General features: G+C 41.1%; 1 protein-coding gene across 1 annotated transcript in view; it reads right to left on the reverse strand.

The window, feature by feature from the left end:
* Positions 1 to 5,366: 5,366 nt before the first annotated feature.
* tmem33 (transmembrane protein 33) overlaps positions 5,367 to 27,433 on the reverse strand; it is a 42,914-nt gene continuing 20,847 nt past the window's right edge. The window contains exons 6-8 of the mRNA XM_043692168.1: positions 20,339 to 20,472; positions 20,103 to 20,186; positions 5,367 to 6,676 (exon numbers count right to left, since the gene is read on the reverse strand). Of these exons, the coding sequence (XP_043548103.1) occupies positions 6,547 to 6,676; positions 20,103 to 20,186; positions 20,339 to 20,472 (348 nt within the window). The 3' untranslated portion in view covers positions 5,367 to 6,546. The remainder of the gene's footprint in view (positions 6,677 to 20,102; positions 20,187 to 20,338; positions 20,473 to 27,433) is intronic.

Genomic DNA, 27,433 nt, shown 5'->3' on the forward strand with positions numbered 1-27,433 from the left:
TTAAAGGAAGTAGCTACTGTGATATCGGAAGCACTGGTAATAATCTTCCAAGAATCCTTAAATTCTTGAAAAGTCCCAGCTGGTTGTAAAATTGTCAATGTAACACCTTTATTTAAGTAGGAAAGGAATTCAAAAAAAATTAAAATATTGGCCAGTTAGCTTAATGTTTGATATTGGGAAAATGTTACAGTCTATTCTAAAGCCTGTACGAGCACAACATTTAGAAATACATAATACAACACAGAGTCAGCTTGGTTTCACGAAAGGGAAAGCAAGTCTTACAAATTAGCTGGAATGCTTTAAAAAATAACAAGCAAAATTGATAAAGGAGAAGCAGTGGATATAACATAATTTGCATTCTCAGAAGGCACTTGATTATTAAAAAAACTTAGCAAATTGTACTTAATAAATAAGAATCCATGGTGTTGGTGGAGTACATTTAAATGGATAGAGCTTATTGAACCACCCATAATTCTTAACGGCTTGACAAGGTAGATGGAGAAAGGTTCTTCCTCCTTGTGGGGTAGTCTAGGGCCACAGCGCATGATCTTAGAGTAAGGGTTGATACATTCAAGACAGAGGGCAAAAGTGAGGACTACAAATGCTGGAAATTGGAGTCGAAAGTGTGGTGCTGGAAAAACACAGCAGGTCAGGCAGCATCTAAGGAGCAGGAGAATCGATGTTTCAGGCAAAAGCCCTTCATCAGGGTTTCCTGAAGGGCTTTTGCCCAAAACTTCGATTCTCCTGCTCCTCGGATGAGGCCTGACCTGTTGTGCTTTTTCAGCATCACACTCTCGACATTTAAGACAGAGTTCTTCTTTAAGAGCAGTAAATCTGGGGAATTAGATTAGACTTTTGATTAGACTAGATTCCCTACAGTGTGGAAACAGGCCCTTCAGCCCAACAAGTCCACACCGACCGTCCGAAGAGTAACCCACCCAGACCCATTTCCCTCTGACTAATGCACCGAACACTATGGGCAATTTAGCATGGCCAATTCGCCTAACCTGCACATCTTTGGACTGTGGGAGGAAACCGGAGCACCCGGAGGAAACCCACACAGACACAGGGAGAATGTGCAAACTCCACACAGACAGTCGCCAGAGGCTGGAATCACTTCTTTACTGCAGCAGGCTTTACCAATGAGACTGGTTCATTGTTTATTCAAAGAGGAAACAGTTTTTTTTTAAAATCGGCAAGGGAATCAAGAATTATAAGAAAAAAGCCAGGAAGTGGAGTTAAGGATTATCAGATCAGCCATGATCTCATTGAATTGTGGAGCAGAATCAACAGGCCGAATGGCCTACCTTTGCTCCTACATCTTATGGGAACTCCAGAGTGAGGTGTGCATGAGTGCAATAGGTTTTCATTTCCACACCCAACTACCAGTGACTGTTGCTCTGCCTGTCCGATCAGTCAACTGCTGCCTTTGAAGTCGCGCATACACACATACAGACGAGCTTGGAATGCAAAAGCTTGTAAGATAACTCTTTATAAAGCAATTGTTGAGCCATGACCAGCACAAGGTGTCTGATTAATAGCACTATACTGTAGAGATGATGATGCGGGAATGGTAAAAGTGCAAAGAAAATTTACCAGAATGGTCCAAGGGATGAGGAATTTAAGTTATGTGAATAGATTAGGGGAGCCGAGATTGTTCTCCTTAGGGTAGTTTTTAAGAAAACTGCCAAACAGAATCAAGTAAAACTATTGAACACACCACCAGATACACTTTGTTGTATTCAATGACATGAACATTTGACTTAGTACATTTTGAGGCTGTGAATTGAGGTCAAAAGATTTGTGTTTAAGGCACTTCCTTGCAAAGCTGCAACTGCTTTATGACATCATCAGAAGGCTGGGAGATCCAACACAGATATTCAAAATCCAGCCAAGTACCAAACAAGGCTGTCAGCTAGCCCATGAACCAAAATACAATCATCAGTCATACTTGCCACAAAAGTAAGATGCTTGTGGTTGTAGGAGGTCACTCACCTCAGCTACAGCAATCTCAAAGAATTAATAAAGGCAGTGTCCTTGTTCCAAAAATATTTCAGGACCAAATGGCCCATTCCTGCTCCTATTTTCTATGTTCAGCTCCTTCATTGATGACCTTCCCTCCATCAGAGTCAGAAGCAAATATGTTTGCTAACAACTGTGTAAATGTACCGCACCATTTGTGGCTCCTTGAGATGCTGAAGTCATCTATATCCATGCAGCAACACCTAGCTAATATCCAGGCTTGGGGTAAGAAGTGGATAGTAACATTCATACTACGCAAGTGCCAGACAATTGTCAATGAGAGAGAATTTAATCATTGCTCCTTATCATGAGATTGCAATACTATCACAGATGCACTCACTATTCACATACCATTGATTACCATTAACCAGAAGAATGAACAGAACTAGCCATGTAAATACTGTGGATACAAACTTTTGCACATCTAAGGCTGAGAATCCTGCACTGAGTAACTCATCTATCTCCCAAAGTCTGACTGCCATCAACAAAGTACAAATCAGGAGCGTAACAGAATACTCCCCACATGCCTGGATGAGTGTAGCTCTAATAATACTCAAGCAGCTTGACACTATCCAGGACAAAGTAACCTGCTTGTTTGATCCTATGTCTACAAACATTTCCTACCTTCATCTCCAGCACAGAATGAGTGCTTCATCTTCAAGATGCACTGCAGAAATTCAATAAAGCTCCTTCGACACTGCCTTCCAAACCAACAATCACTATCATCTATAAAGAACAAGGGCAATAAACACATGGAAACAACACCACCTACAAAATCCTCTCCGGGACAAATCCTCCTGACCCGGAAAAATATCACTGTTCCTTTAATGTCCAAAAATCAAAATCTTGCACATTCTGTCCTTAACCGCATTGTGGGTGCACCTACACTAAATGGAATGTAGAGCTCAAGGCAGCTCACCTGAACCTTCAAGGAAAATCAGGGTTGGGTAATAAATGCTGCCCAGCCAACCACACGCACATTCAGAAAAGAAAGTGACATTAGACATTAGTGCTTTAGCAATAGAATTTTATCATGTATCACTGACTTGTAAACACTTTGGTGAGCATCATTTTAAAACAACTCCAGTTAGCAAATCAAGATAAAAATGTTTGGCTACATAACTCCCATAAAGTCAACTCTGCCTAACTATCAGACATGTCTGATATTTTAGCTGGAGTCTGGGGAATCTTATCAGGCTCTGAACAGCATGAGCTACAGTGAGATAAGCAGTAGAAGCTATCGAGAGGTTCTGTGATCACCATCTCAAGATCATTTTGCACACTTTTCTCAAGTGGCATGGCAAGAGTTTGCTCAGCAGTGGTGAGTTCTCAATTGACATTTTTATTGGTTGTTAAATGCCTTGTTAACATGATTAAACACCATATACATGATCATAACAAGTTCATAATACAAAACTAGCCATCAAGAAATCTCAACAGGGAACTCAAAGTAGGTTCTTGGTGGATTCAACTTAGTTTGTTCCAAAAGACCAGAACATCAGATAGCAAAATGTCAAGCACACATTACGGGCCACACACATCCAAATCCAATATGTACCAGCCTCTGTAAGCCCTCATGGCACATGTCTGATTCACTTATAGGACATTTCTGCATTTCAATGCTGCAGCAAGGACACTGTGCACTCAAGGTCACCCAGAGATATTCACACACAAAGACCAAATTCATTTAGGAAATGATACAATCGGCATAAGGAAAATAAGACAAAAACCTCCTCTTAATCATATTCAAAATTATAATATTCAAGCTTATGGACTGGACCAGACTGCATTGCTGTACTTTCTGCTCACATTCTTGGTCACTCTCTAAGCTTCCCTGGATGCTCATAGCATCCTTACCTTGCCTTTTGCGTGTTGCCGCCTCAGCCAGAAATACCAAGCTCATCTTATTGGTAACCTCCTTTGCCATTTTGCAGACACAAAGACAAGAAGCTTGCCAAAATAGTTAGCAGCCTTCATTTCAGTTTGGGGGGGGGGGGGAGGAGGTGGCAGTGGTTGCCTTGCTCAAGGGATCCCAGCATAGGAATAAGGGCATACCCCAATACCAGTCCAAATTGTGCTTGGGGCAGTCAGTCACAGTCAGGACCCTCAACTCATAAGGGGTGAGGAATGGAATAACAGGCAGCACACCATCTTGACTTTGCCCCCATTTTGCTCCTCGGATGAGGCAGACATTACAGATTAACATGAGTAGCACAGCAACTGCTTTTGATGCAGATGTGTAGGGTTCCAAAGTCAATGAAGAGTCAGCACATAGGGTGTGCAGGGTTAGTGGTGTTGCAGAATGAGGTTGGAGTGAGTAAGAAGTGTGTTACATCTATTAGAAAGTGGTATAGCATGAACTTTGGTGGGAGGTGGGCCCAGTAGCCAAGTTAAGAATAAGTGACAGGTTTCGGAGAGAAGAGGGGGCACTGACACTTTTGGAGTGCAGAAAGAGATTAATCTGCGTCCTACATTGCTGGGCATTCCTTCAGATTGGCTGAGACTACTCTAAACAAGGTGACAATCTCAGATCAAGGTGGCATGTTTTGACGTCTGCTGATTCTAAGGGAAGAGAAAAAAAAACTGCCTCTGCACCAATCTATCCAGCAAAATATCCAGGACAACATTACAAAGTAGAAGGTTGTTTTCCTCATCTGCCGCGTCTAAGAAAAGTGTCAGAAACATCACAGGATCCTCACTGACAGTGCTGATCTCGGTGCACAATGGTCTCTTAAACAGGTACTGCACCAGGGATGCCAGTCATTTCCACGATCTCCATTTAGTGACAAGTTGCTTTGGAAACAGTGCATGGCAAGATGGGGTGGAGTTCAGAGATGATGCTCATTATAAGGGCTGAAACGCCAATTAATGCGATGAGTCTGGTAAGATACTGTGCAAAAACTTACTCTGCCTCATGGCTAGAATCACTTAACCAAATTCAGTACAACTTGTACTTAGTCAAAAAAAGGCTTAAGATTCAGCCCGAAGTCTTGTAAATAACTGAATTCAGCTGATGAAGGCCTAAAGCTGTAGGAAACTGAAGGTATCTAAACAAAGCAATACAAAAATACATTTAAACAATAGCAGCTTTCAAAGCTGATTTATGCTCAAAATTTGCAAAGTAGCCAAACAATCACTAATGTTTTAAAAATCATATTATTATATTGGGTACATTATAATTTGCAATCTAATATCCAATAACTGGTAATGTTGCAAATTTAGTCAGTACAATCTCAGTCAGGAACTTTTCGATAATTAAACTTCTCTGATAAAAGATGAGAAAATTGACATGACTATAAAGGTAATTGCAAAAGAAGTATTTGAATTGCAGAAAATAACACAGCTACTTTACTGTCAAGCTTTATTAGGTACAGTAACTTCCAGTCAATAAAATCTCCTACAGTTCCAGAGTATTAACAAAAAGTACAGTATCAGTCGTTCTTGTATTTGTAAGGGTGACAATTGTTCCATAAGTATTTGGTTTGTGAAGTAGGAAACTTTGAACATTATATTTTATAAAAAGTTTATTTTTTAAATTTACTAGCTAATTTAGCTCGACTTTCATTATTGTGAACATTCTGTACCAATACAGATTTTGAGAATAAGATGAAAACGTTTACAACCATAAAGGAATTATTTCAGTGCAATTAATAGGACAAGGTTACATGCATTAAAGATAATATTCATTCATTCCAATATTGAAACTCTGATATATTAATGTCAGACCATTTTAGAAAGATAATGTGAAATGTTTTGCCTAACAGTTCAGAATACATTTTGAGAGCCTGGAAGTGTACAATACACAGTTTATATCACATATTTTATTCTGCAAAGACCCCAGCACAAATTATAGTTCATACCCTAGTCATATTTACTTCAGAGTATTATCATAATCAGACTCCAAACTCGTGTCACCCCAAAAACATTTTGATAAGCCTAACTAATGGGTATACTGCTTGACTGGCAAACAGACATCCACGTACAGTGCATCCATTGTTAGTGCACCAGTGCTTGTTTTTACATATAGCACTTCAAGATGTGGAGAGCCTCTCATCTGTAACTCAGACACTGTCAAATTGATAGCTCCTACTCTAACCAGGTACCAGTACCTGAGGACACGCTAATACAAAATAAAGGTAGGGTACAGATAACAAAATCGACGACAATGAACATTTAACAGGTTCACAAAAAAGACCTGTTATACCACTTTTCCTCTTCCATTATGTTGCCTAAAAGTAAATATTGATTTGACCTTCATTACCTAATCAAGTCATTTTTTGATTAAAAAAAACCAATACTAACATTTTAGCTATTCAATATCTCAGCTGAAAATTTTAGCTAGGAAATTTAACTGAAACCATTTAGAACTGAACTTCAGTCTCTAAGTTAAAATTTCATATGAAAAGGGTCTTACAAAAATACACAGACTTTTGGAATATATTTGGGATTGACAGCAACTAACATGGATACTGCTTGCTCAGCATGTTTATTCATCATTCAGAGGATTTGTTGTTCCAGCTCACTTTAATTTGCAGTGGGAGCCAATCGGCTTATAAAAGAAATACAGTTAAGACACATGTTTCGCAAAAATCCAGGGCAAGCAGGTTTCATGATTAAATGCTGTAATAGCATTTTCAGCTCCGAAAAGAGAGTCCTGCATATCAAACACAATTAAGAAAGTTAGTAATATCTTTAGAAGGAATATTTCTTATTATTCAGTATTATTTCTTAAATTCACAATAAGCAACAAAATTCACTTGCGAGCAAAGTCCCAGAAATGATTAGAGAGAGCTTCCTCAAAAGTTAATATTTATTGCTCTGCTTGAACATTTGACACTTAATAGGAAACAAAAAAAGCACAGTACAATTGATGAACTCGCAGACTCAAGAGATACACTTTATCATTTGATAATAACAACAAATGAGTAGGCAGATAGTCACACACAAAATCATGTAGGAAATGATACAGTAGGCATAAGGAAAATAAGCAAAATCCTCATTTTTTCAAATTTTTTTATTATAAGTTTTTATTCTTTTACAAAATTATAAAAATACAAGAAATACAATTATAAAAATGTTAATAGGAAACTACCAACTACTCTACAGAACACACCAAAACTACCACAAAACAAATCTTAAATTAGCTAACTTAAACTTTCACTAAACTAAATTCAATTCAGTTCAATTCAATCCCACCACTCACCATGTCCACCAAGCCACCCATCCACAAGAGCATCAGTTCTAAAACCCGTATTTATCAAGCTTCCTCCCCCCAGGGCCCCTGGACCGCCATGTCTTATAGAATGGTTCTGTGATCCGGCACACCACATTTGTGCGATAATCTTGGGCAGTGTACTCCTTCACCAGTCTATGCCACCGCATGAGACACAGGCAAGCGGGTGGGGGGTGCTGTGCTGAGATCCAGTTCATTCGAATGTCCTTCCTTGCACAGTGTGTGAAAATGTTAAATTGTCTCTGCCTGTGCTCTCCAACAAGGGCAAATTTGGCAATCCCAAAAGATGGGATACTGGATTCACCTTAATCCTGATTCCCAGAATCCCTTCCAACTCACTAACTATGGCATCAGAGTATTCACAGATCCTACCAGTGAGTGCCACAAGGATCGGTGCTGGTTCCACTACTTTTCGTCATTTATATAAATGATTTGGATGTGAGCATAAGAGGTAATAGTTACTAAGTTTGCTGATGACACCAAAATTGGAGAGTAGTGGACAGCAAAGAAGGTTACCTCAGATTACAATGGAATCTTGATCAGATGGGCCAATGGGGTGAGAAGTGGCAGATGGAGTTTAATTCAGATAAATGTGAGGTGCTGCATTTTGGGAAAACAAATCTCAACAGGAATCATACACTTAACAGTATGGTCTTAGGAAGTGTTGCTGAACAAAGAGATCTTGGAGTGCAGGTTCATAGCTTCTTGAAAGTGGAGTCGCAGGTAGATAGGATAGTGAAGGCGGCATTTGGTATGCTTTCTTTTATTGGTCAGAGTATTGAGTACAGGCATTGGGAGGTCATGTTGTGGCTGTACAGGACATTGCTTAGGCCACTGTTGGAATATTGCGAGCAATTCTGGTCTCCTTCCTATCCGAAAGATGTTGTGAAACTTGAAAAGGATGTTGCCAGGATTGGAGGATTTGAGCAAAAGGGAGATGTTGAACAGACTGGGGCTGTTTTCCCTGGAGTGTCGGAGGCTGAGGGGTGACCTTACAGAGAAAAATCATGAGGGGCATGGATAGGATAAAGACAGTACAAGACTTTCCAGTTTTTTCCCTGGGGTGGTGGAGTCCAGAACTAGAGGGCATAGGTTTAGGGTGAGGGGGAAAATATAAAAGAGACCTACGGGACAACTTTTTCACGCAGAGGGTGGTACGTGTGTGGAATGAACTGCCAGAGGAAGTGGTGGAGGCTAGTACAATTGCAACATTTAAGAGACATCTGGATGGGTAAATGAACAGAAAGGGTTTGGAGGGATATGGGCCGGTTGCTGGCAGGTGGGACTAGATTGGGTTGGGATATCTGGTCGGCATGGACAAGTTAGACCAAACTGTCTGTTTCCATGCTGTACATCTCTATGACTCTATAACATGACCATAAACAAATGTGTAAGGGTGCCTGTGCCAATTTTACATTTAGAACATCCTGGAGACACTCCATTCTTGATCTTTGCCAACTGTTCTGGAGCCATATGGGCCCTGTGAAGAATCTTCAACTGCGCTTTTTTGTATATCAAAATTTTCCTCACATTCTCCCATATGTCCTCCCATGTCTCAGGCAAAATATCTTCTCCTAGTTCCTGACTCCAGAGAATCTTTCCAAATCCTCCAGATCACCTCCTCTCTAGATGGTACAGGGTATTCATCGAGAGAGTGCCCACACACCGGAGCACTCTTCTCTTTATAGCAGAGCATGGTCTCTCTCTGTATATAGTCCCTAATTTGGAGATAGTGGAAGAGATAGCTCACACTTGTGACTTAATTGGTTGAAAGGCATCAGGACCTCTCTCTCAAATAAAGCTTCACACATTAAAGCTGGAGTCCATTGACCCCAGCTGAAATACTGGGGCTCCAACTGAAGGGGTGAACGGTGAGGTCATTGCGAATTTCCCTCGCCCTGCCGCATTATTCTCCACACTTTGACTGTGTTTAAGATAATCGGGCTTTTACAATGCTCAGCCATGGGTTTTACCCTATCCGTAAACAATAAATTAAAGAGGGGACACCTTACCTGAGAAGCCTCGATGTCAAGCCAAATCGACCCCAGAACCTTGTGCACCCAGTCATCCACATATGACAGCAGGGCACCTATTTGATATCGCTTCAGATCCACCCCCTCTATACCCTGTAGGAGCTACAACTTAATAAATTTAATGAGAGGGTGTCTATGACACCAGATAAAGGACCCAAGCCAGCCATTTAATCGCTGCAACACCTGTCGAGCCAGCAACAGCTGTAGCATTCTCATAGGATATAGTAGCCGAGGAACACAGCCCTCCAACCAGTATAACTCCACATAGAATTTCCAAAATATGACATTGATACTTTTCGACTCATGAGTGACAGCGCCAGTTCTCTCCCTCATGGAGACAGTGGACTACAGAGCATGTTTCTTCCTCACCAGATATCTACCGGCCTATCCCCGTATTCAAATAACCTTTGCTTTGCAAAGGTAACCTCTCTCTTCGCCACCTGCCTGAGCACTGAATTCTGAGCAGCCCGCGAGCCGTGCCCTCTGCAGCTTGACCACAGACGATCTGTCGTAATATGCCAACTCGGCTGCTTTTAGCTGGGCCTTGAGCATCCACTGCTGCTCCTCTCTCTTCCTTTTCCTGGTTGCTGAATATGAGATAATCAAACCCCTTAAGTACGCCTTGACAGTTTCCCAAGGCACTAACAGATTACTAGTCACACCCGAGTTGACATCCCAGAAAACCCCAACCCCCTTTTGAGGGCACAATAAATTTACTGTTCTTTAAAAGAAATGGATCTATGCGCCAGTGTTGCATGTCTACTCCACTATCCTTAATCTTGACATCCAAGTACACTGCCACATGGTCCACAGGTTCTCAATCCTGCAGGACAACACCTAATCTAAACAGACAAGTGGAGGAAAGAACATATAAATTCTCGTGTGGCATTTGTGCGGGATGGAGTAAAAGGTAAAATCCCTACCATTAGGGTGGAGACATTTCCACACATCCACCAGCCTCAACTCCCCGCACAAGTCCACTAGCTGTTTAGATTGCAGGGAAATATCTAAGAGACCCGTGGGCATCCTGTCTACCTTGGGGTCCATGAGACGGTTAAGGTCTCCTCGTATGATTATATGGCGCACCCCAAAAGCCATTCGTTTAGAAATTGCACCCTTGGACAATAGACATTCAGGATGCCATACTCTTCCACATGTGTTAAGGCCTTGAGAATGATGAACTGCCCATATTCATCCTTGATTTGTTCTACTATCTGGAATGGGAGGTCCCTTTGTATTAGTATGGCCACACCTCTACTTTTGGAGTTGAAAGAGGAGAAGAATACCCTGCCAAATCCTCCCTGATGCAACTTCACATGTTCCCTGTCAGTTAAGTGTGTTTCCTGCAGCAGAGCGATGTCAACTATTTCCCTTCTAAGGTTTGAGAATATTTTCTTTCTTTTAGTCAGAGAGTGCTCCCTTTTATATTCCAGGTGAACTATCTAAATAAACCACTAGCTATGACCGACCACAGTCCCCGAGAAGAAGCTTATTTATGGTGCGCCGAATGGAAAAAACACAATTTTTCAGATCTAAAAGCTATCCCTACAATTAAAAAACTAACCACTACACTTAACCAAACAAACATATAAACAACAAACTGCTGGAGATTTCCCCCTTCGCCCATAGGGGGCATTCATCCCAAACCTTACAACCATCCTGGTTCCTTCCAGCTAAGGCCAAGCCCCAGACCCAAACAATACCAAAACAAAAAAACCTATTATTTACACACATGGGAGTTAACAGTGGGTGCCCACCCTGTCCCCTCCATACATCAACCCTATTCATCTGCCATAAAATAAATAACCACTCCTCACCATTGTCTTTGTTTTTTTTCCCTCCAACCCGGATTACTTATTTCAAAGATTCCAAAAAGTTCCTTCTTTTTTCTGCCCAGCCGAAATTATAAACAGACCCTCCATGATTAAAACGCAGTATTGCTGGGTACTTCAAAGAACATTGGATATTCAAGTCTCTCAATTTCTTCTTGATCTGAAAGGATTTCCTCTTCTTGATTATGTCTCCAGACAAGTCCTGAAAATACATAATTTTGGACCCTTTGTACACCAGGGCCTGTGAATCTCTTCCCAGTCTGCAGGCTACGATTATGGGCTGCGTGTCTTTACAACCTTGGAGTCGCACAAGGACCAGGTAGGGGCGCTGATCCAATCAGGACCAACACATTGCAATCCAGTGGGCCCGCTCCACACACACACACACACACACACACACACACACACACCTTCCAGTCCCAGGAGTGGCAGGAGCCACTGCTCCAGGAAGGTAACCAGGCTCTCACATTCCTTGCGCTCAGGGAGCCAGACAGTCCGCAAGTTTTCCCTCCGACCTTCATTTTTTGAGGTCATCGACCTGATCCAACAGGGCCCGAACCTGGTCTTCCAGTGTTCTGATCCGCCCCTCCAAATTCTCTTGCCTCAGTCTCCGAAACCTTGGTCTTTTGTTCAACCGCCTCAACACGTAGATCCAACAAACTCAGATTAGATTCTGTTGGTCCAACAGGTTCAAAGGAGGCACCATGGGGGTCTGGGCTGTGGGCCACTTCCGTGCTGTAGGGGAGTGCACTGCTGGCTGCAATCCTTTGGCTCTCTTTCCTTTATTAGACTTCATCATCCAACTTTAAAAGGTTCTTGGCACTTTTTATGTTATTTTAATAGACTTTTCTTGAGAATGACTAGCATGGAGGGGTGCGAGATGAAAACCCACCTCACTTGGGTTTTGATGTGAAGCCCCAGCACACTAGACCTAACAGACCACTGCCATCTTGGATTCCCCCCCAAAATCCTCCTCTTAGTCATATTCAAAAGTATAAACCAAGTTGGTCATTTCAAAGTAATTGATGTCAGTACAAGATTTTCAAGATACTAATGTTCTAAAATACATCAAATAAAATTAAAATAATTCAACCTTCAATTATAAAATGGATACATTACTCAAACTTCAGACACTAGCCAAATAATCATTACTCACTGAAACAATATAAATTTATGGAAAAAAGGTCATTCTGCACTTTACACAGAGGATAAAACAAGGACTGCAGATGCTGGAGATCAGAGTAGAGAATGTGGTGCTGGAAAAGCACAGCAGGTCAGGCAGCATCCGAGGAGTAGGAGAATCGACATTTCGGGTATAAGGGCTTATGCCCAAAACGTCAATTCTCCTGCTCCTTGGATGCTGCCTGACCTGCTGTGCTTTTCCAGCACCAGTCTCCATTCTGCACATTATGTCTACACTGGCTAAAGGACAGTATCCTACTCACTTCCACTTTCTAGTTTTTGGTTCATTGCCTTTTCAGACATATTATTTCAAATACATATATGTACATTTTAATACATAAAAGGGTTTCTGCCTATACCACTCTTGCATTCTTGAATTCCAATAACAACTTCTGGGAGAAAAAAAATTTCTCAAACCTGTTCTCGCTATTCTACCATTAATTTAAATCTGCGCCTCCAGTTCTTCACCTTTCTTAGTGGTGTATTATTCTTTCTATCAACCTCATCTATGATTCTCAAATTTTACACACCACAATTAAAATACTCTTAACCACCTCAACATGGGCTGAACATATCCTCTTTACCTAAAATTCTCCCATCCTGGCAATATTCAGCAAAAAAACACCTCGACTTGCACTAGTACAATCTTATCCTTCCTGTTAATTCAGTCATCAGAACGGTGCACAGTACTCCAGTTGTCAATTGTTAAATTGTTGTAGACAACTCTAACATCACCTGCTCTTGTACTCCACTGCAGCTAATAAACTAGAAAATAGTTAATATAACACCCTTGTTTAAGGGAGGAAGGGAAGCAGAAGACAGGAAACTTTAAGAACTATATAAGCTGAAAGAACAACTCATTTTCTACTTGATGACTCTGAAGTCTTCTGGACTCAATATCGAGTTCAATAACTTTAGGGCTTGAACTTCCCCATGTCCTTGCCCCTACCCTACACATCAGGCCTTGTTATCATGTAGTCTGCTATTACACACAATCCATTGTTAGCCACAAACAATCCCCATTCACCCTCCCAGCCAGCTTGTTATCCATTCCTTTGTCTGCTCAACTGTTCTTCTTTTTCTTTGGGCTCTATCCACACCTATCCTTTACTCTGTATCCCCAACCCCTACCCCATCTTCTGCATACAAACTGACATTTTCCTAACTACCATCAGTTCTGATGTGGAGGTGCCAATGATGGACTGGGGTGGACTAGGTCAGAAGTCACGGGGTATCAGGTTACAGTCCAACAGGTTCATTTGAAATCACAAGCTTTCAGAGCACTGCCCTTTCATCACTTCACCTGACAGAGGAACAGCACTGCGAAAGCTTGTGATTTCAAATGAACTTGATAAACTGTAACCTGCTGTCGCATGACTTCTGACGCTGACCATCAATTCTGAGGAAGGGTCACGGGACCCAAAACATTAACTCTGATTTCTCTCCACAGATGCTGCCAGACCTGCTGAGCTTTGCCTGCTATTTCTGCTTTTGTTCAAGAAGGGGAGTAGAGACATCCCTGGTAACTATAGACCAGTGAACCTTATTTCAGTTGTGGGTAAAGTGTTGGAAAAGGTTATAAGAGATAGGATATATAATCATCTAGAAAGGAATAGGTTGATGAGGGATAGTCAACACAGTTTTTTTGAAGGGTAGGTCATGTCTCACAAACCTTACTGAGTTCTCTGAGCTGGTGACCAAACAGGTGGATGAGGGTAAAAAGGTTGATGTGGTGTGTATGGATTTCAGTTAAGGCGTTTGATAAGGTTTCCCAAAGTAGGCGAATGCACAAAATATAGAGGTATGGGATTGAGGGTGATCTAGCAGTTGGGATCAGAAATTGGCTGAAAGAAGACAAAGAGTGGTGGTTGATCGGAAATGCTCTTTCTGGAGTTCAGTTGCTTATGGTGTACCGCAACGATCTGTTCTGGAGCCATTGCTGTTTGTCATTTTTATAAATGATATGAATGAGGGCACAAAAGGATGGGTTAATAAATTTGCAGGTCGATGAAGTTGTAGATAGTGCTGAAGGATGTTGCAGGTTATCTAGGGCTGAGCTGAGAGGTGGCAAGTGGAGTTTCATGAGGAATAGCGTGAGGTGATTCATTTCGGAAGGAGCAACAGGAATAAAGAGTACTGAGCTAATGGTAAGGTTCTTGGTAGTGTAGATGAGCAGAGAGACCTCAGTGTCCATGTACATGGACTTTTGAAAGTTGTTACCCAGGTTGATAGGGTTGTTAAGGAGGCACATGGTGTGTTAGCTTTTATTGGTAGAGTGATTGAGTTTCAGAGCCATGAGGTCATGTTGCAGCTGTACAAAACTCTGGTGCGGCCACCTTTGGAATACTGCGTACAGTTCTGATCACCGCACTGTAGGAAGGATTTGGAAGCATTGGAAAGGGTTCAGAGGAGATTTACCAGGATGTTGCCTGGTATGGAGGGAAGATCTTATAAGGAAAGGTTGAGCATCTGGAGGCTGCTTTCATTAGAGAGAAGAAGGTTGAGAGGTGACTTAATTGAGACATACAACTTAATCAGAGGGTTAGATAGGGAGGACAGTGAAAGGCTTTCTCCTTGGATGGTGATGGCTAGCACAAGGGAACATAGCTTTAAATTGTGGGGCGATAGATATAGGACAGATGTCAGAGGTTGTTTCTTTATACAGAGAGTAGTAAGGACATGGAATACCCTGTCTGCAACAGTAGTAGACTCGACAACGTTAAGGGCATTTAAATAGCCATTGAATAAACATACGGATGAAAATGGAATAGTTATGTTGAATAGGCTTCAGATTGGCTTCACAGGTCAGCGCAACATCAAAGGCCAAAGGGCCTGTACTGTGCTGTAGTGTTCTATGTTCTAAAACTATAGAATGGTTAGGCTCACCTCAGTTGTGGGTGAGATTTTAGAGTCCATTACGAAAGATGACATTGTGGAATACTTGATTATGAATGGCAAAACAGGGCTGATTCAGCAACAGCTTTGTCAAGGGGAGGTCATGCCTGACTAATCTGTTCGAATTCTTTGACGAAGTGATGTGCAAGTTAAAGAAAGAATAGCAGCTGGTGACTAGTGGAATTACACAGGGATCAGTATTGGGACAACTATTCACGTTATACATTAACTAACTGGACGATGGAACAGAGAGCATAGTTGATAAGTTTGCAGATGACACAACTATAGAGGAGGGACAAGAGTGCTGAGGAAGCTAGAGGCTGCAGAAGTACTTGAACAGGCTAGGAGAGTGTATTCATTTACCATTTTTTGCCCAATGTGGCAAAGTGTGAGGTTATGCAATTTAGTAGAAAGAATAGAGGTGGAGACAAGTTTCAAAATGGGAAGAGGCTTCAGAAATATGAAGCATAAATGGACTTGGGAGTCCTACTTCAGGATTCTCTCAAGGTAACATGCAGGTTCAGTTTGCAGTTAGGAAGGCAAATGCAATATTAGCATTCATTTTAACAGAGTTAGAATACAGAGCAGAGATGTACTGCTGAGGCCGTATAAGGCAAAAGGTCAGACTGTATTTGGAATATTATGAGCAGCTTTGCACCCTGTATCTAAGGAAGATATACTGGACTTGGATGGGGTGCAGAGGAGTTTGACAAGAATGATTCCAGGGATGAAGGGCTTGTCATATGAGAAGCAGTTGAGGACTCGGAGTCTGTAATCAATGGAGTTTTGAAGGATGAGGGAGAATCTAATTGAAAGTTACAGAATACTGAAGGACCTGGAGAGAGTAGGAACAGAGAAGATGTTTCTACTAGAAAGAGAGACTAGACCTGAGGCCACACCTTCAGAGTGAAGGGATGGCTCTTTAGAACTGAGATATGGAGGAATTTCTTCAGTGAGAGTGTGGTTAATCTGTGGAACTCATTGCTGCAGAAGACTGTAGACGCTAGATCACAGAGTGTATTTAAAACAGAAAAATAGCTTCTTGATCAATAAGGTGACCAAGGGTTATGGAGAGAATTTACATCTATTTGGAAAGGCAAAGGCTGATTAGGGATAGTTAACATGGCTTTGTACATGGGAAATAATGCCGCACTAACTTGATTGTGATGAAGACTTTTGATGAAGGTAGAGAAGTGGACGTTGCCTATATGAACTTCAGTAAGGCACCCAACAAGGCTCTGCATGGTAGGCTGATTAGCAAGGTTAGATCTCATGGAATCCATGGAGAACCAGCCATTTGGATGCAAAATTGTCTTGAAACTAGGAGACAGAGGGTGATGGTGGTGTAGGGTTGCTTTAATCACAGGCCTCCCGTCTGAAGTCGTGCGTCACAAGGACAGGTTCTGGGTCCACTGCTTTTTGTCATTTATATATATGATTTGGATGTGAGTATAGGAGGTATGATTACCAATTTTACAGACGACACCAAAATTGGTTTTGTAGTGGATAGGAAGAAGGTTATCTCAGAGAACAAGGACAAATGGGCCAAGAGCAGCAAATGGAGTTTAATTTAGATAAAAGTGAAGTGCTGCATTTTGGGAGGGCAAATCAGGGCAGGTCTTATATACTTATTGATAAAGGTCCTGGGTAGTGTTGCTGAACAAAGATCTTGAGAGTGCAAGTTCAATAGCCCCTTGAAAATGAAGTCCCAGGTGGATAGGATAGTGAAGGTGGCATTTGATATGCTTTCCTTTATTGGAAAGAGCATCGAGTATAGGAATTAGGAGGTCATGTTGCGGCTGTACAGGACATTGGTTAGGCCACTTTCAGAATATCGTGTGTATTTCTGGTCTCCCTCCTATCGGAAGGATGTTGTGAAACTTGAAAAGGGTTCAGAAAAGATTTACAAGGATGTTACCGGTGTTGGAGGATTTGAGCTATAGGAGGCGGCTGAATAGGTTAGGGCTATTTTCCCTGGAGCATCGGGAGGCTGGAGCGACCTTATGGAAATTTATAAAATCATGAGCAGCATGGATAGGGTGAATAGTTCATGTTTTTTTTCTGTTGGGAAGGTGAGTCTAAAACTAGAGGGCGTAAATTTAAAGTGAGAGGGGAAAGATTTAAAGGGACCTAAGAGTCAACGTATTTACTCAGAGGGTGGGGTGTGCATGGAATGAGCTGCCAAAGCGGGTGACGGAGGCTGGCACAATTCCGTTTAAAAGGCATCTGCAAGGGTAAGTGAATAGGAAGGTTTTAGAGGACAATGGGCCAAATGCTGGCAAACAGAACTAGATTAATTTAGAATATCAGGTTGGTATAGACAAGTTGGACTAAAGGGGCTGTTTCTGCACTCCATGACTCTAAGGCAGAAGAATGGGGTTGAGAAATATATCAACTATGATCGATTGGTGGGGTAGACCTGATGGGCCAAGTGGCCTAATTCAGCTCTTATATCTTAAGTCTTATGGGATTTGTATTACTTGCTTTCCAGATCTTGGTGCGCAGGGAACAATTTCTAAAGTTTGGGAACTAGACAAAACTTGATGACATTATAGCCAAGAGAAGTTTGATGTGGACCTTTGAAAAGAACTGCCAAGTTGGTTGTATGGGGGAACAAGTGGGAGATGAAGTTCAACGAAGAGAAATATTAGATGATAAATTTTGGTACAATAGAGACAACATAAGACAAAAGATTCTAAACAGCATGGAGGAGTAGAGATACCTGAGTTTATATTTGCGTTAGGGTCATTAAAAGCTGGCAGAGTAAATCAAGAGTGCTGTCAACAAAGCATGCAGTACTCCAGATTTCATTAAAAAAGGCATAGAGTACAAGAGCATGGAGGTTATGTTGAGGTTACAAAGGACAGTTTGACAATTGGATCTTAACTGGATGTTAGTGTCGCGTTCTGCACCACACTTTAGGAAGGGTCTGGAAGTACTAAACAGTGCGCAGACAGTTTTATGGGAATGGTTTCAGTTCAAGTAAAGCATCAGTTATGAGTATGGATGGGAGAAGTTGGGGCTATTTTCATTGTAGAGAAGACCAAGAGGAGCTCAGCTAGATGTTTTCTAAAATCATGAAGGATCTGAACAGAGCAGATTGAGAACTAAAGGGCACAATTTTAAATAGTTTTGAAAGAAGCAACATAAAAAGGTGAGAAAACATATTTTCTGCACAGTGAGTATTTACGATCTGGAGTGCTCTTCAGTGCGCTGAAGGCATTTTCAGTTGATGCATTCAAGACGGAATGAGACAATTAAAGAGAGGAAATACAAAGATTTCTGGTGAGAAAGTAGAAGATTGGCATGAGAAAAAAAATGCACAGAGCTGGTGCAGACCTGACCAGCCCAATACATCTTTGGCATCGTAATTTAATAATTGAAATATACTATGAAAAGCAAGGACCAAGTACTATAGCCTATGGAAAAATATTTAACACCAAAATTTATATTTTTAAAAATCCATATTTTTCTAACTAGAATTGCAGTTTAGACCACAAGATATAGGGAGCAAAGTTAGGCCATTTGGCCCATTGATTCTGCTCCACCATATGTTCATGGATGATATATTTCTAAACTCCATTCTCTTGCCTTCTCTTTGTAACCCTTGATCCCCTTATTAATCAGGAACCTGACTTAAAGACACTCAATGATTTGGCCTCCACAGTCCACACGGTAATAAATTTCACAGATTCACTACCCTCTGGCTGAAGAAATCATTCCTCATCTCAGTTCTAAAGGATTGCCTCTTCACTATAAGGCTCTGACATATGGACCTACTCTCTTCTACTAGTGGAAAAATCTTCTCTACATCCATTCTACCTCAGTACAGGCCCCTCAGTATTCTGTAAGTTTTAATTAGATCTTCCTCATCTTTCTAAATTCCATCAAGTACAAACCCTGAGTGCTCAACTGCTCCTCATATGACAAACCTTTCGATTGTTGGATCATTCTTGTGAGGCTCTTCCTCCAAGGGCAGCATATCCATCCTTAGACACAGGGCTCAAAAGTGTCACAATATTCTGAAGGTGGTCTAACCAGAGCCTTGTACAGCCTCATCAGTACATCTCTGCTCTTATATTCTAGTTCTCTTAAAATGAATGCTATCATTGCAATTACCTTCCTAACTGCCAACTGAATTCTCAAGCCCCTTTGCTTCAGATTTCTCAAGTCTTTCCCTGTTTAGAAAATAGAGACGTAGTCTATTCTTCCTGTTAAAGTACATTTTTCCTGCTAAACCTCACACTTTCCCACATTGTCTTCATCTATGATTTTTTTGCCCTTTCCTCATAATCCTTGAATCCTTTGCTGATTAGAAATCTGTCCATGACAGCACCTTGAATACACTGAACAAACCAGCCTCTACAGGCTGTCTGCAGTAAAGAATTCCACAGATTCCACTATCATTAGAAGGAAGAAATTCCTCATCTGTGTCCTAACTGGACAACCACTTGTTCTGAGATTATGCCTTTCATCTTGACTCTTCCACAAGGGGAAAACAACCTTTCCACGTTTACTCAGACAAGTCCCCTGAGAATCCTTCAAACTTCAAGGAGAACACCTCTCATTCTTCTAAACTGTAATGAGTACAGGACCAACCTACTCAACTCTTTCTTTTAAGAAAATCCCTCCATATGCAGGATCATCCTACTAAACCTTCTCTAGATTGCCTCAAAGTATTTCTTTGCTTAGATATTAGATTATATTCTCTACAAATTAGATTCCCTACAGTGCAGATCAAGGCCATTTGGCCGAACAAGAAGAGGCACTAAGCTGTTTGCAGTATTCTAAGTCTAACTAATGCCTCGTATTGCTTTAGCAAAACTATTTTTATACTCCATTCCATGAAATAAAGACATCACTTGCTGAAAGTGATCCAATCTCTAAAATAACAAATATACTTACCGACAGTAGGGATTTCTTTGTGAGGAATATCGTAGTACAAGAAATCGGTAGTAAATGAAAGGCTGCAGCAAGCTTCCAGTCCCACTATTGAAGTAGAAGGATACAAAATGATTACTTGATACTTATTTCACTATTGTTAAGCATCTATGCAAATAACTAGATTGATCAAATAGGAAATGTACTTTTAAATTACACTTGTGAAGCTCGGAGTATTTAAACAGACCTACTAAGATTACCTTAAAAGCATGAAGACGGTGGCTGGCATCAGAAAAATTTCATTGCAGGCAATGAACTTCAAAATGTTCTGCTGATTAGCTGAAATTTTATCCAAGATTGACCTCAGAAAGGCCAAACTGGTTGGACCCAGAATCTAAGAGTAAAGAAACAGAATAATGAAAGAATACAAATTGCCTGTTCAATTACTGGTGGCTGCAGACAGATATGTGAAAACAGATTCATGTAACATGAAATAACTGTATCCATAGGACGCAAAAACAGAGTAAAGATTGCTCACAATCTGAAATAATGCCCATAAGCAGCCTTTATAAATTTGCAACATGAGCTAAATACTATGGAAGCTGGAGATCTGAAGTAAACAGAAAATGGGAATACCCAGTAGGTCTGACACGATTTGAGGAGATATGAACAGTCTCAATGTTTCAGGTGAAGAAAGGATTGAGTCTCTTAAAAAGTAACCACAATTCTGTAAGCCTGGCGTCAAATGTAGGCTAAACACCAGGATAGTAAATTTCTCCCCCTCACAGGCCCCTAAAAAACCCTCAAGAAATGCACACCTTTCAATTTAAACTTTTAAAAAGAAATCTCTGATAAATGTCAATCTTCTGCTGCTTCCCTATCTCAAAGGAATGCAGCCCCAGAAACCCAGGGAACCACACCTCTCACTCTACAATTAGTTTTTCCAAATCACAAAACAGTTACTGTCAAGTTTTACATGAATTCAAAGGGATGAAATAGAATCACAGTCCTACAGCACGGAGACAGGCCCTTTGGCTCAAACTAGTCCATGCCAGCCAAAATGTGCATTCACACTAACCCCATTTCCCTGCACTTGGCCCATATCCTTCTAAACCTTTTCTATTCATGTATTGTCCAAATACCTTTTAAATGTTGTTAATGTACCTGCCTCAACCACCTCCACTGACAGCTCATTCCATGTGTGTTGAACCCTCTGTGTAAAAAAAGTTGCTCCTCAGGTTCCCTTTTATTCTTTCCTCTCGAGTCCTCAATTCCCCAACCCTGGGAAAAAAGACTAAATGCATTCACCCTATCCATCCTCTCATGATCGTACACACCTCTATAAGGTCCACCCTCACTTTCTTATGCTCTCATGAAAAATGTCCTAGTTTGTCCAACTCTTCCTGTAACTCAGACTATTGAGGCCAGGCAACATCCTTGTAAATTTCTTCTGCTCTCTTTCCATCTTAAGATCATCTTTCCAATGGCAAGGTGACCAAAACTGAACACAATATTCAAAGTGCAGCCTCACCAATGTCCTGTATAACTACAACATAACTTCCCAACTTTGATACTCAATGCCCTGAGTGATGAGGCCAGTATGTCAAAAGCCTTCTTCACTGCCCTGTCTACCTGTGACCCCACTTTGAGGGAACTGTGAACCTGAACTCCAAGATCCATCTGTTCCACTACACTCCTTAAGGCCTTACCATTCACTATGAAACTCTAACCTTGATTTGACTTTCCAAAATGCAAGACCTCACACTTATCTATATTAAACTCCATTTATTATTTCTCAGCCCACTTCCCCAATTGATCACAGTTGTGCTACAATTTCTGATAACCTTCCTCACTGTCCGCGATACCGCCTATTGTAGTGTTGTCAGCAAAATTACTAAACAAGCCTTGTACAACCTCATCCAAATGAGATACATAGGTAACAAATGGCAATGGGTTCAGCACTGACCCAAGGCACTCCTCTCGTCAGAGGCCTGCAGTCTGACAAGCATGCTTCCATATTAAGGTATGAAGGTGGATAAACCCTCTGCTTCCTACGATCAAGCCAATTGTGTAACCAATTTGTCAGCTCACCCTGGATTCCATGTTGTCTAACCTTCCAGAGGAGCCTACTATGTGGAACCTTATCAAAGATCTTATTGAAATCCATATAGACTACTACAGCCCTGCCCTCGCCAATCTTCCGGGACACTTTATCAAAGAACTCTAACAAATTTGGAAGGCATGATCTCCCACTCACAAAGCCATGCTGACAACTTCTAATCAAACGCTATCTTTCCAAATGCATGTATATCTTACCCCTCAGAATCTTCAAGCAACATATCCACCAAAGATGTTAGGCTTACTGGTTTATAGTTCAGGCTTTTGTTTGCAGCCCTTCCTTGAACAAAGGCACATTTGCTACTCTTCAGTCTCCTGGGATCTCATCTGTAGCTCATGATGATGCAAAAATATCAGCAAGGGCCCCTGCAATTTCTTCTCTAACCTCTTGCAGTGTTCTTGGATATACAGAGGAACCTTGATTATCCATCATTCGATTGTCCAAATATCAGATTATCCAGCAAGATCGCAAGGTCCCAATGCTTGGCTAAACGATGTTATCCGGTATTTCATTACCCAGAATTTGATTAACCAAACAAAACACTATCTGCCCGTGTCCTCTGGATAATCGAGGCTCCTCTGTACCTGGTCAGGATCAGGAGATTTATCCACCTTCATACATCCAACACATTCTCTACTGTGATATGTGGACTGTCCCCAAGATATCACCAATAACTTCCCCAAGTTCCCAAGTCTTCATGTCTTTCCCCAGGGTAAACACAGAGAACTATTCATTGACTATCTTGCTCATCTCCTGCAGTTCTACACATTCATGTTCACTTTGGTGCTTGAGGGACCCTATTCTCTCTTTAGTTAATTCTTTTTCCTTTAATATACTTAAAGTACCTCTTTGAATTCACCCTTATCTTCTCAGCCAAAGCCATCTCATGCCCCCTTTTTGCCCTCCTGATTTCCTTCTTCTCTAAACTCCTGTATTCCCTGTATACCTCCAGAGATTCCCTTGATCCCAGCTGCCCGGGTCTCGCCTCCATTTTTTCTGGTCAAAGCCTCGCTATCCGGTCATCCAGGGTTCCCTATTCAAGCCAATGTTGTCCTTCATCCTCTCAGGAACATATAGTCCTTGAACACTAGCTATCTCATTTTAAAGGCCTCCCACTTGCCAGAGGTCCCTTTGCCTGCAAACAAACTACTCCAATCATCCTGATGCAAGCTCCTGTCTAATTCTAAAATTCACCTTGCCCCAATTTAGAACTTGAACCTGTAAACTAGTTTTATCCTTCTCCAAAACTATTTTAAAATTAATAGAACTGTGGTCACTGGTCCCACTGTCACTTCCATCAATTGTCCTGCCTTATTTCCCAAGAGTAGGTCAAGTTTTGCCCCTTCCCATGTAGGAACCTCTATATACTGCTTGAGGAAACTTTCCTGAATGCACTTGACAAATTCCACCCCATCTAAGCCCTTAACACTCTGGCAGTCACAGTCTACATTAGGAAAATTAAAATCCCCTATGACAACTGTGTGTCTGCAACTTTTCCTAGGTCCCACCACATTGAACAGAAGGAACAGCAACAGCAGAAGGTCAAGGCCCATGCTGCACAGGGAGATCAATGGCAAGCAAAGGTCAGTGTTGCACAGAGAGTGTGGTGGCAAGCCCAGGCTACAAAAGGAGAGCGGCGGCAGGCCCAGATTTTACAGAGGCTCTACCCACACCAGCCATTCCTAGGAAAGGGAGTAGTTTTCAATATATGCAGATCGGGCAGCATGTAAGTTCAGTGGTTGGCACTGCTCCCTCACAGTGCTAGGGACCCAGATTTGATTGTAGCCTTGGGTGACTGGCTATTTTCACATTCTTCCTGTGTTTGCACGCGTTTCCTCCCACAGTCCAAAGATATACAGGTTAGGTGGATGGGACGTGCTAAATTACTCAGAGTCCAGGAAGGTGCAGGCTAGGCGGATTAGCCATGGGAAATGCAGGGTAGGGGAGTGGGTCTGGGTGGAATGCTCTTCAGAGAATCGATGGGGACTGGATGGGCCAAATGACCTGCTTCCCCACTGTAGGGATTCTATTATTCGATGAAAAGGATCGGGGGCAGAAAACTGCATGCAATGGAAATTTAACAGGGCAAGGCAATTGAAGGTGTGTTGAAATAGGGAAACATGTTGAGAACTCCAAGACATGTCACAACTAACAAATGATATTTGCCAAATATATGCCACATAGGACTAACAGCAAAAACAGCAGAAAATGGAACAAAATGACCCAGCATAAAATCAACAAAAAAATATAAAGTGAAATGTTTTATATTTTGAAGTGAATTGCTGGGGTGTCCAACATTCAGTCCTATATGTTCTGGCTGATAATAATAGCATTGAATGAAGTGACCTCAAGAACACTTTCACGCACTGTACCTCACCAATAATATGTTCTCCTTGGCCAATACTGAAGTATGTCTGGTGAGTATGGAATAAAGGTCATTAGTGCATGTGCCAGTCTTATTCTGCATGTAAGCTGCAATCACTTTGCAGAAAATAGTATAACACTGTAACTGACGCAAGCGATAAATATTCTGTGAAATTAGATCCCTATTATCATTGCTGGGTAAGAATAACAAAAACATCACCTTAGTCAGTAATGCCACCTTAAATCACAAACATGTCATCATTCACATAGAAAGCAAGATATGGAAATTGGGTGCTTTAGAAGACAACAACATTACAATGAGTCATGCATATCTCTCAGAGATATAAGTGCTGCAGATCAAACTTTTTTGAGAAGAAAGTATGCTACCAACATAAGTCATATACCAAATGCAAACACTAGTATAATTGTTGGGAAAAGCATCTCTCAAGCAGCCTGATCTATGTAGCATCCCTCTTCCTCCAAACAGCTCAGATAGGAGATTGTAATCTATAAATCCACTGATGTCAGTATTGACATTGGAAGAAAAAAAGTTACATTAATTAGCACCTAAACATGAAGAAGAAAGCAATTAATAGCTGAAAACAGACCAAGTGTCTTTCCATAATCCTAATAATAAAATGTAGTCACAGTCAAATTTTTGCATGCAACAACTGGGTTCCAAGGGATAATGAGGTATTGCAGTGCATTAGTATTTCAGGTAAGAAGCCACCTAGATCTATGTTTACAATTTCTTAGACCTTTTCCTTTTCCTTGTCTGCTCGGTGTCCCACAATAGCCAATAGACATAAGTTATGTTGCAACATAGCTTTGTGAAAGGAAAACTGTATGAAGCAACATTCACAGTACACAGAAATAGACCAGTTAGATGTTGTGTACTTGGATTTACAAAAGACATTTGATAAGATGCCAAAAGATTGTTGCACAACATAAAAGAACATGGCACGGTGTAAGACATTATGACAGATAAAGGTTTGTTTAGCTAACAGGAAGCAGAGAATTGGCAAAAGTGTCTTTTTTCAGGTTGGCAAGCTGCAACTGGTTGACTGGCATAGGGATCACTGTTAGATCCTCAGCTATTTACAATCTATGTCAGTCAAATCATTGAGGGATGTGAATGGTAGCTAATTTTGCCAAACAACAAGACAGGTAGAAAATGAAACCAAAAGAGAAAATGCTGGAAAATCTCACCAGGTCTGGCAACATCTGTAAGGAGAGAAAAGAGCTGACGGTTTGAATCTAACTGACTCAAAGCTAAAAAAAAGGGAGAAATAGAGAGGTATTTATACTAAACTGAGAGAAGGGGAGTCATGGCTCCAGAAGCAAAGATAGCAATAAAGAGGTGATAATGACAGTGCATAGAGAGATTATAAAGAGATTAGGAGCTGTGAATGACCAAGGCTGAAGCCAGTGCTATGTGACAAAATATGTGGGGGATGGGTGAGGCAGAGGCAAAATGGAAAACAGGGGAGAAGGGTAGCAAAGGGGGAAGAGGAGAGGAAAAAGGTGATGAAAGAGTGGGGAGCAAGAGAAAGAGAGACAATCAAGAATTAAAAGGTACAGAAGTGAAAAAAAATGATAAATAAAATAAATGAAATAAAATTACGAAGCAGAATGATCATGGGAGCACAACACACAATCCTGCTCCCATGCCCACATGTCTGTCCTTGGCCTGCTACAATGTTCCAGTGAAGCTCAACGCAAACTGGAGGAACAGATCTCACCTTCCGACTAGGCATGTTACAGCCTGCCGGTCTCAACACTGAATTCAACAACTTCAGAAGATTATCCCATCTCGACCCCTCTGTTTTCATTCTGCTTCGTAATTTTATTTCATTTATCTTTTTAATTTTTTTTTAACTTCTCCATTTTTTGAGCTTTGACAAAGGTTCAGTTAGACTCAAAACGTCAGCTCTTTTCTCTTCTTACAGATGCTAACAGACTTGCTGAGATTTTCCAGCATTTTCTCTTTTGGTTTCAGATTCCAGCATCTGCAGTAATTTGCTTTTATCCAGGTAGAAAATGAGTTGTCAATTGGAGCTAAGAATCAGGCAAGAGAAAAAGACAGATAAATTAAATGGGCGGGGGTGTGAGCAAGATGGGCAAGGCCAAAATTGATGGTCTTAGACAGGAACTTTCAAAAGTTGATTGGGGGTAGCTGTTTGCAGGCAAAGGGACTTCTGGTAAGTGGGAGATTTTCAAAAGTGAGTTAACAAGGGTTCAAGGCTAGCATGTTCCTATTAGAGTGAAGAGTAAGGCAAGCAGGAGTAGGGAACCCTGGATGACTAGTTATTGAGGCCCTGGTCAAGAAAAAGGAGGCATATAACATGTATAGGCAGCTAGGGTCAAGTGAACTTTTTGAGGGTTATAGAGGATATCAGAGTACACTCCATCTTTAATCATGTATTATCTCCAATCGCATTAATCCTAATTAATTTGCCAGAACACCTATAACAATTATAATTGGAATATAGCTTGGAGAAAGACTGCACCCTTGCCTTATTTGCAGGGGGATGCGTTCTTGTGTCTGCGTGTATGAGACAGGGCTCTCTCTCTGCCCATCAATGGCACTCTCAAAATGTAAAATGATGCAATTCTTCACCAGTTGTACTAATATTCAAGGCTAATTGCCAGTTACGCAGAATTATGATTTTGGGAGCTAACAGCATTGCTAATTAAAAGCAGTATATTCTGCATGCAAACATAGCCTCAAAAGCAAATTAAAATTGAAATTTGTTTAGTTCAGTACAGTATCTACTGGAGAACAAATACTGCACAACACAAGTTTCACAATGTGATTTTCTAAATATAAATATCAATCTTTAATCTGTAGAGGTGGTTTTATGCAAATTTA

This window comes from Chiloscyllium plagiosum, chromosome 1 (assembly GCF_004010195.1).
Source record: "Chiloscyllium plagiosum isolate BGI_BamShark_2017 chromosome 1, ASM401019v2, whole genome shotgun sequence".
In the NCBI taxonomy this organism is placed as follows: domain Eukaryota; kingdom Metazoa; phylum Chordata; class Chondrichthyes; order Orectolobiformes; family Hemiscylliidae; genus Chiloscyllium; species Chiloscyllium plagiosum.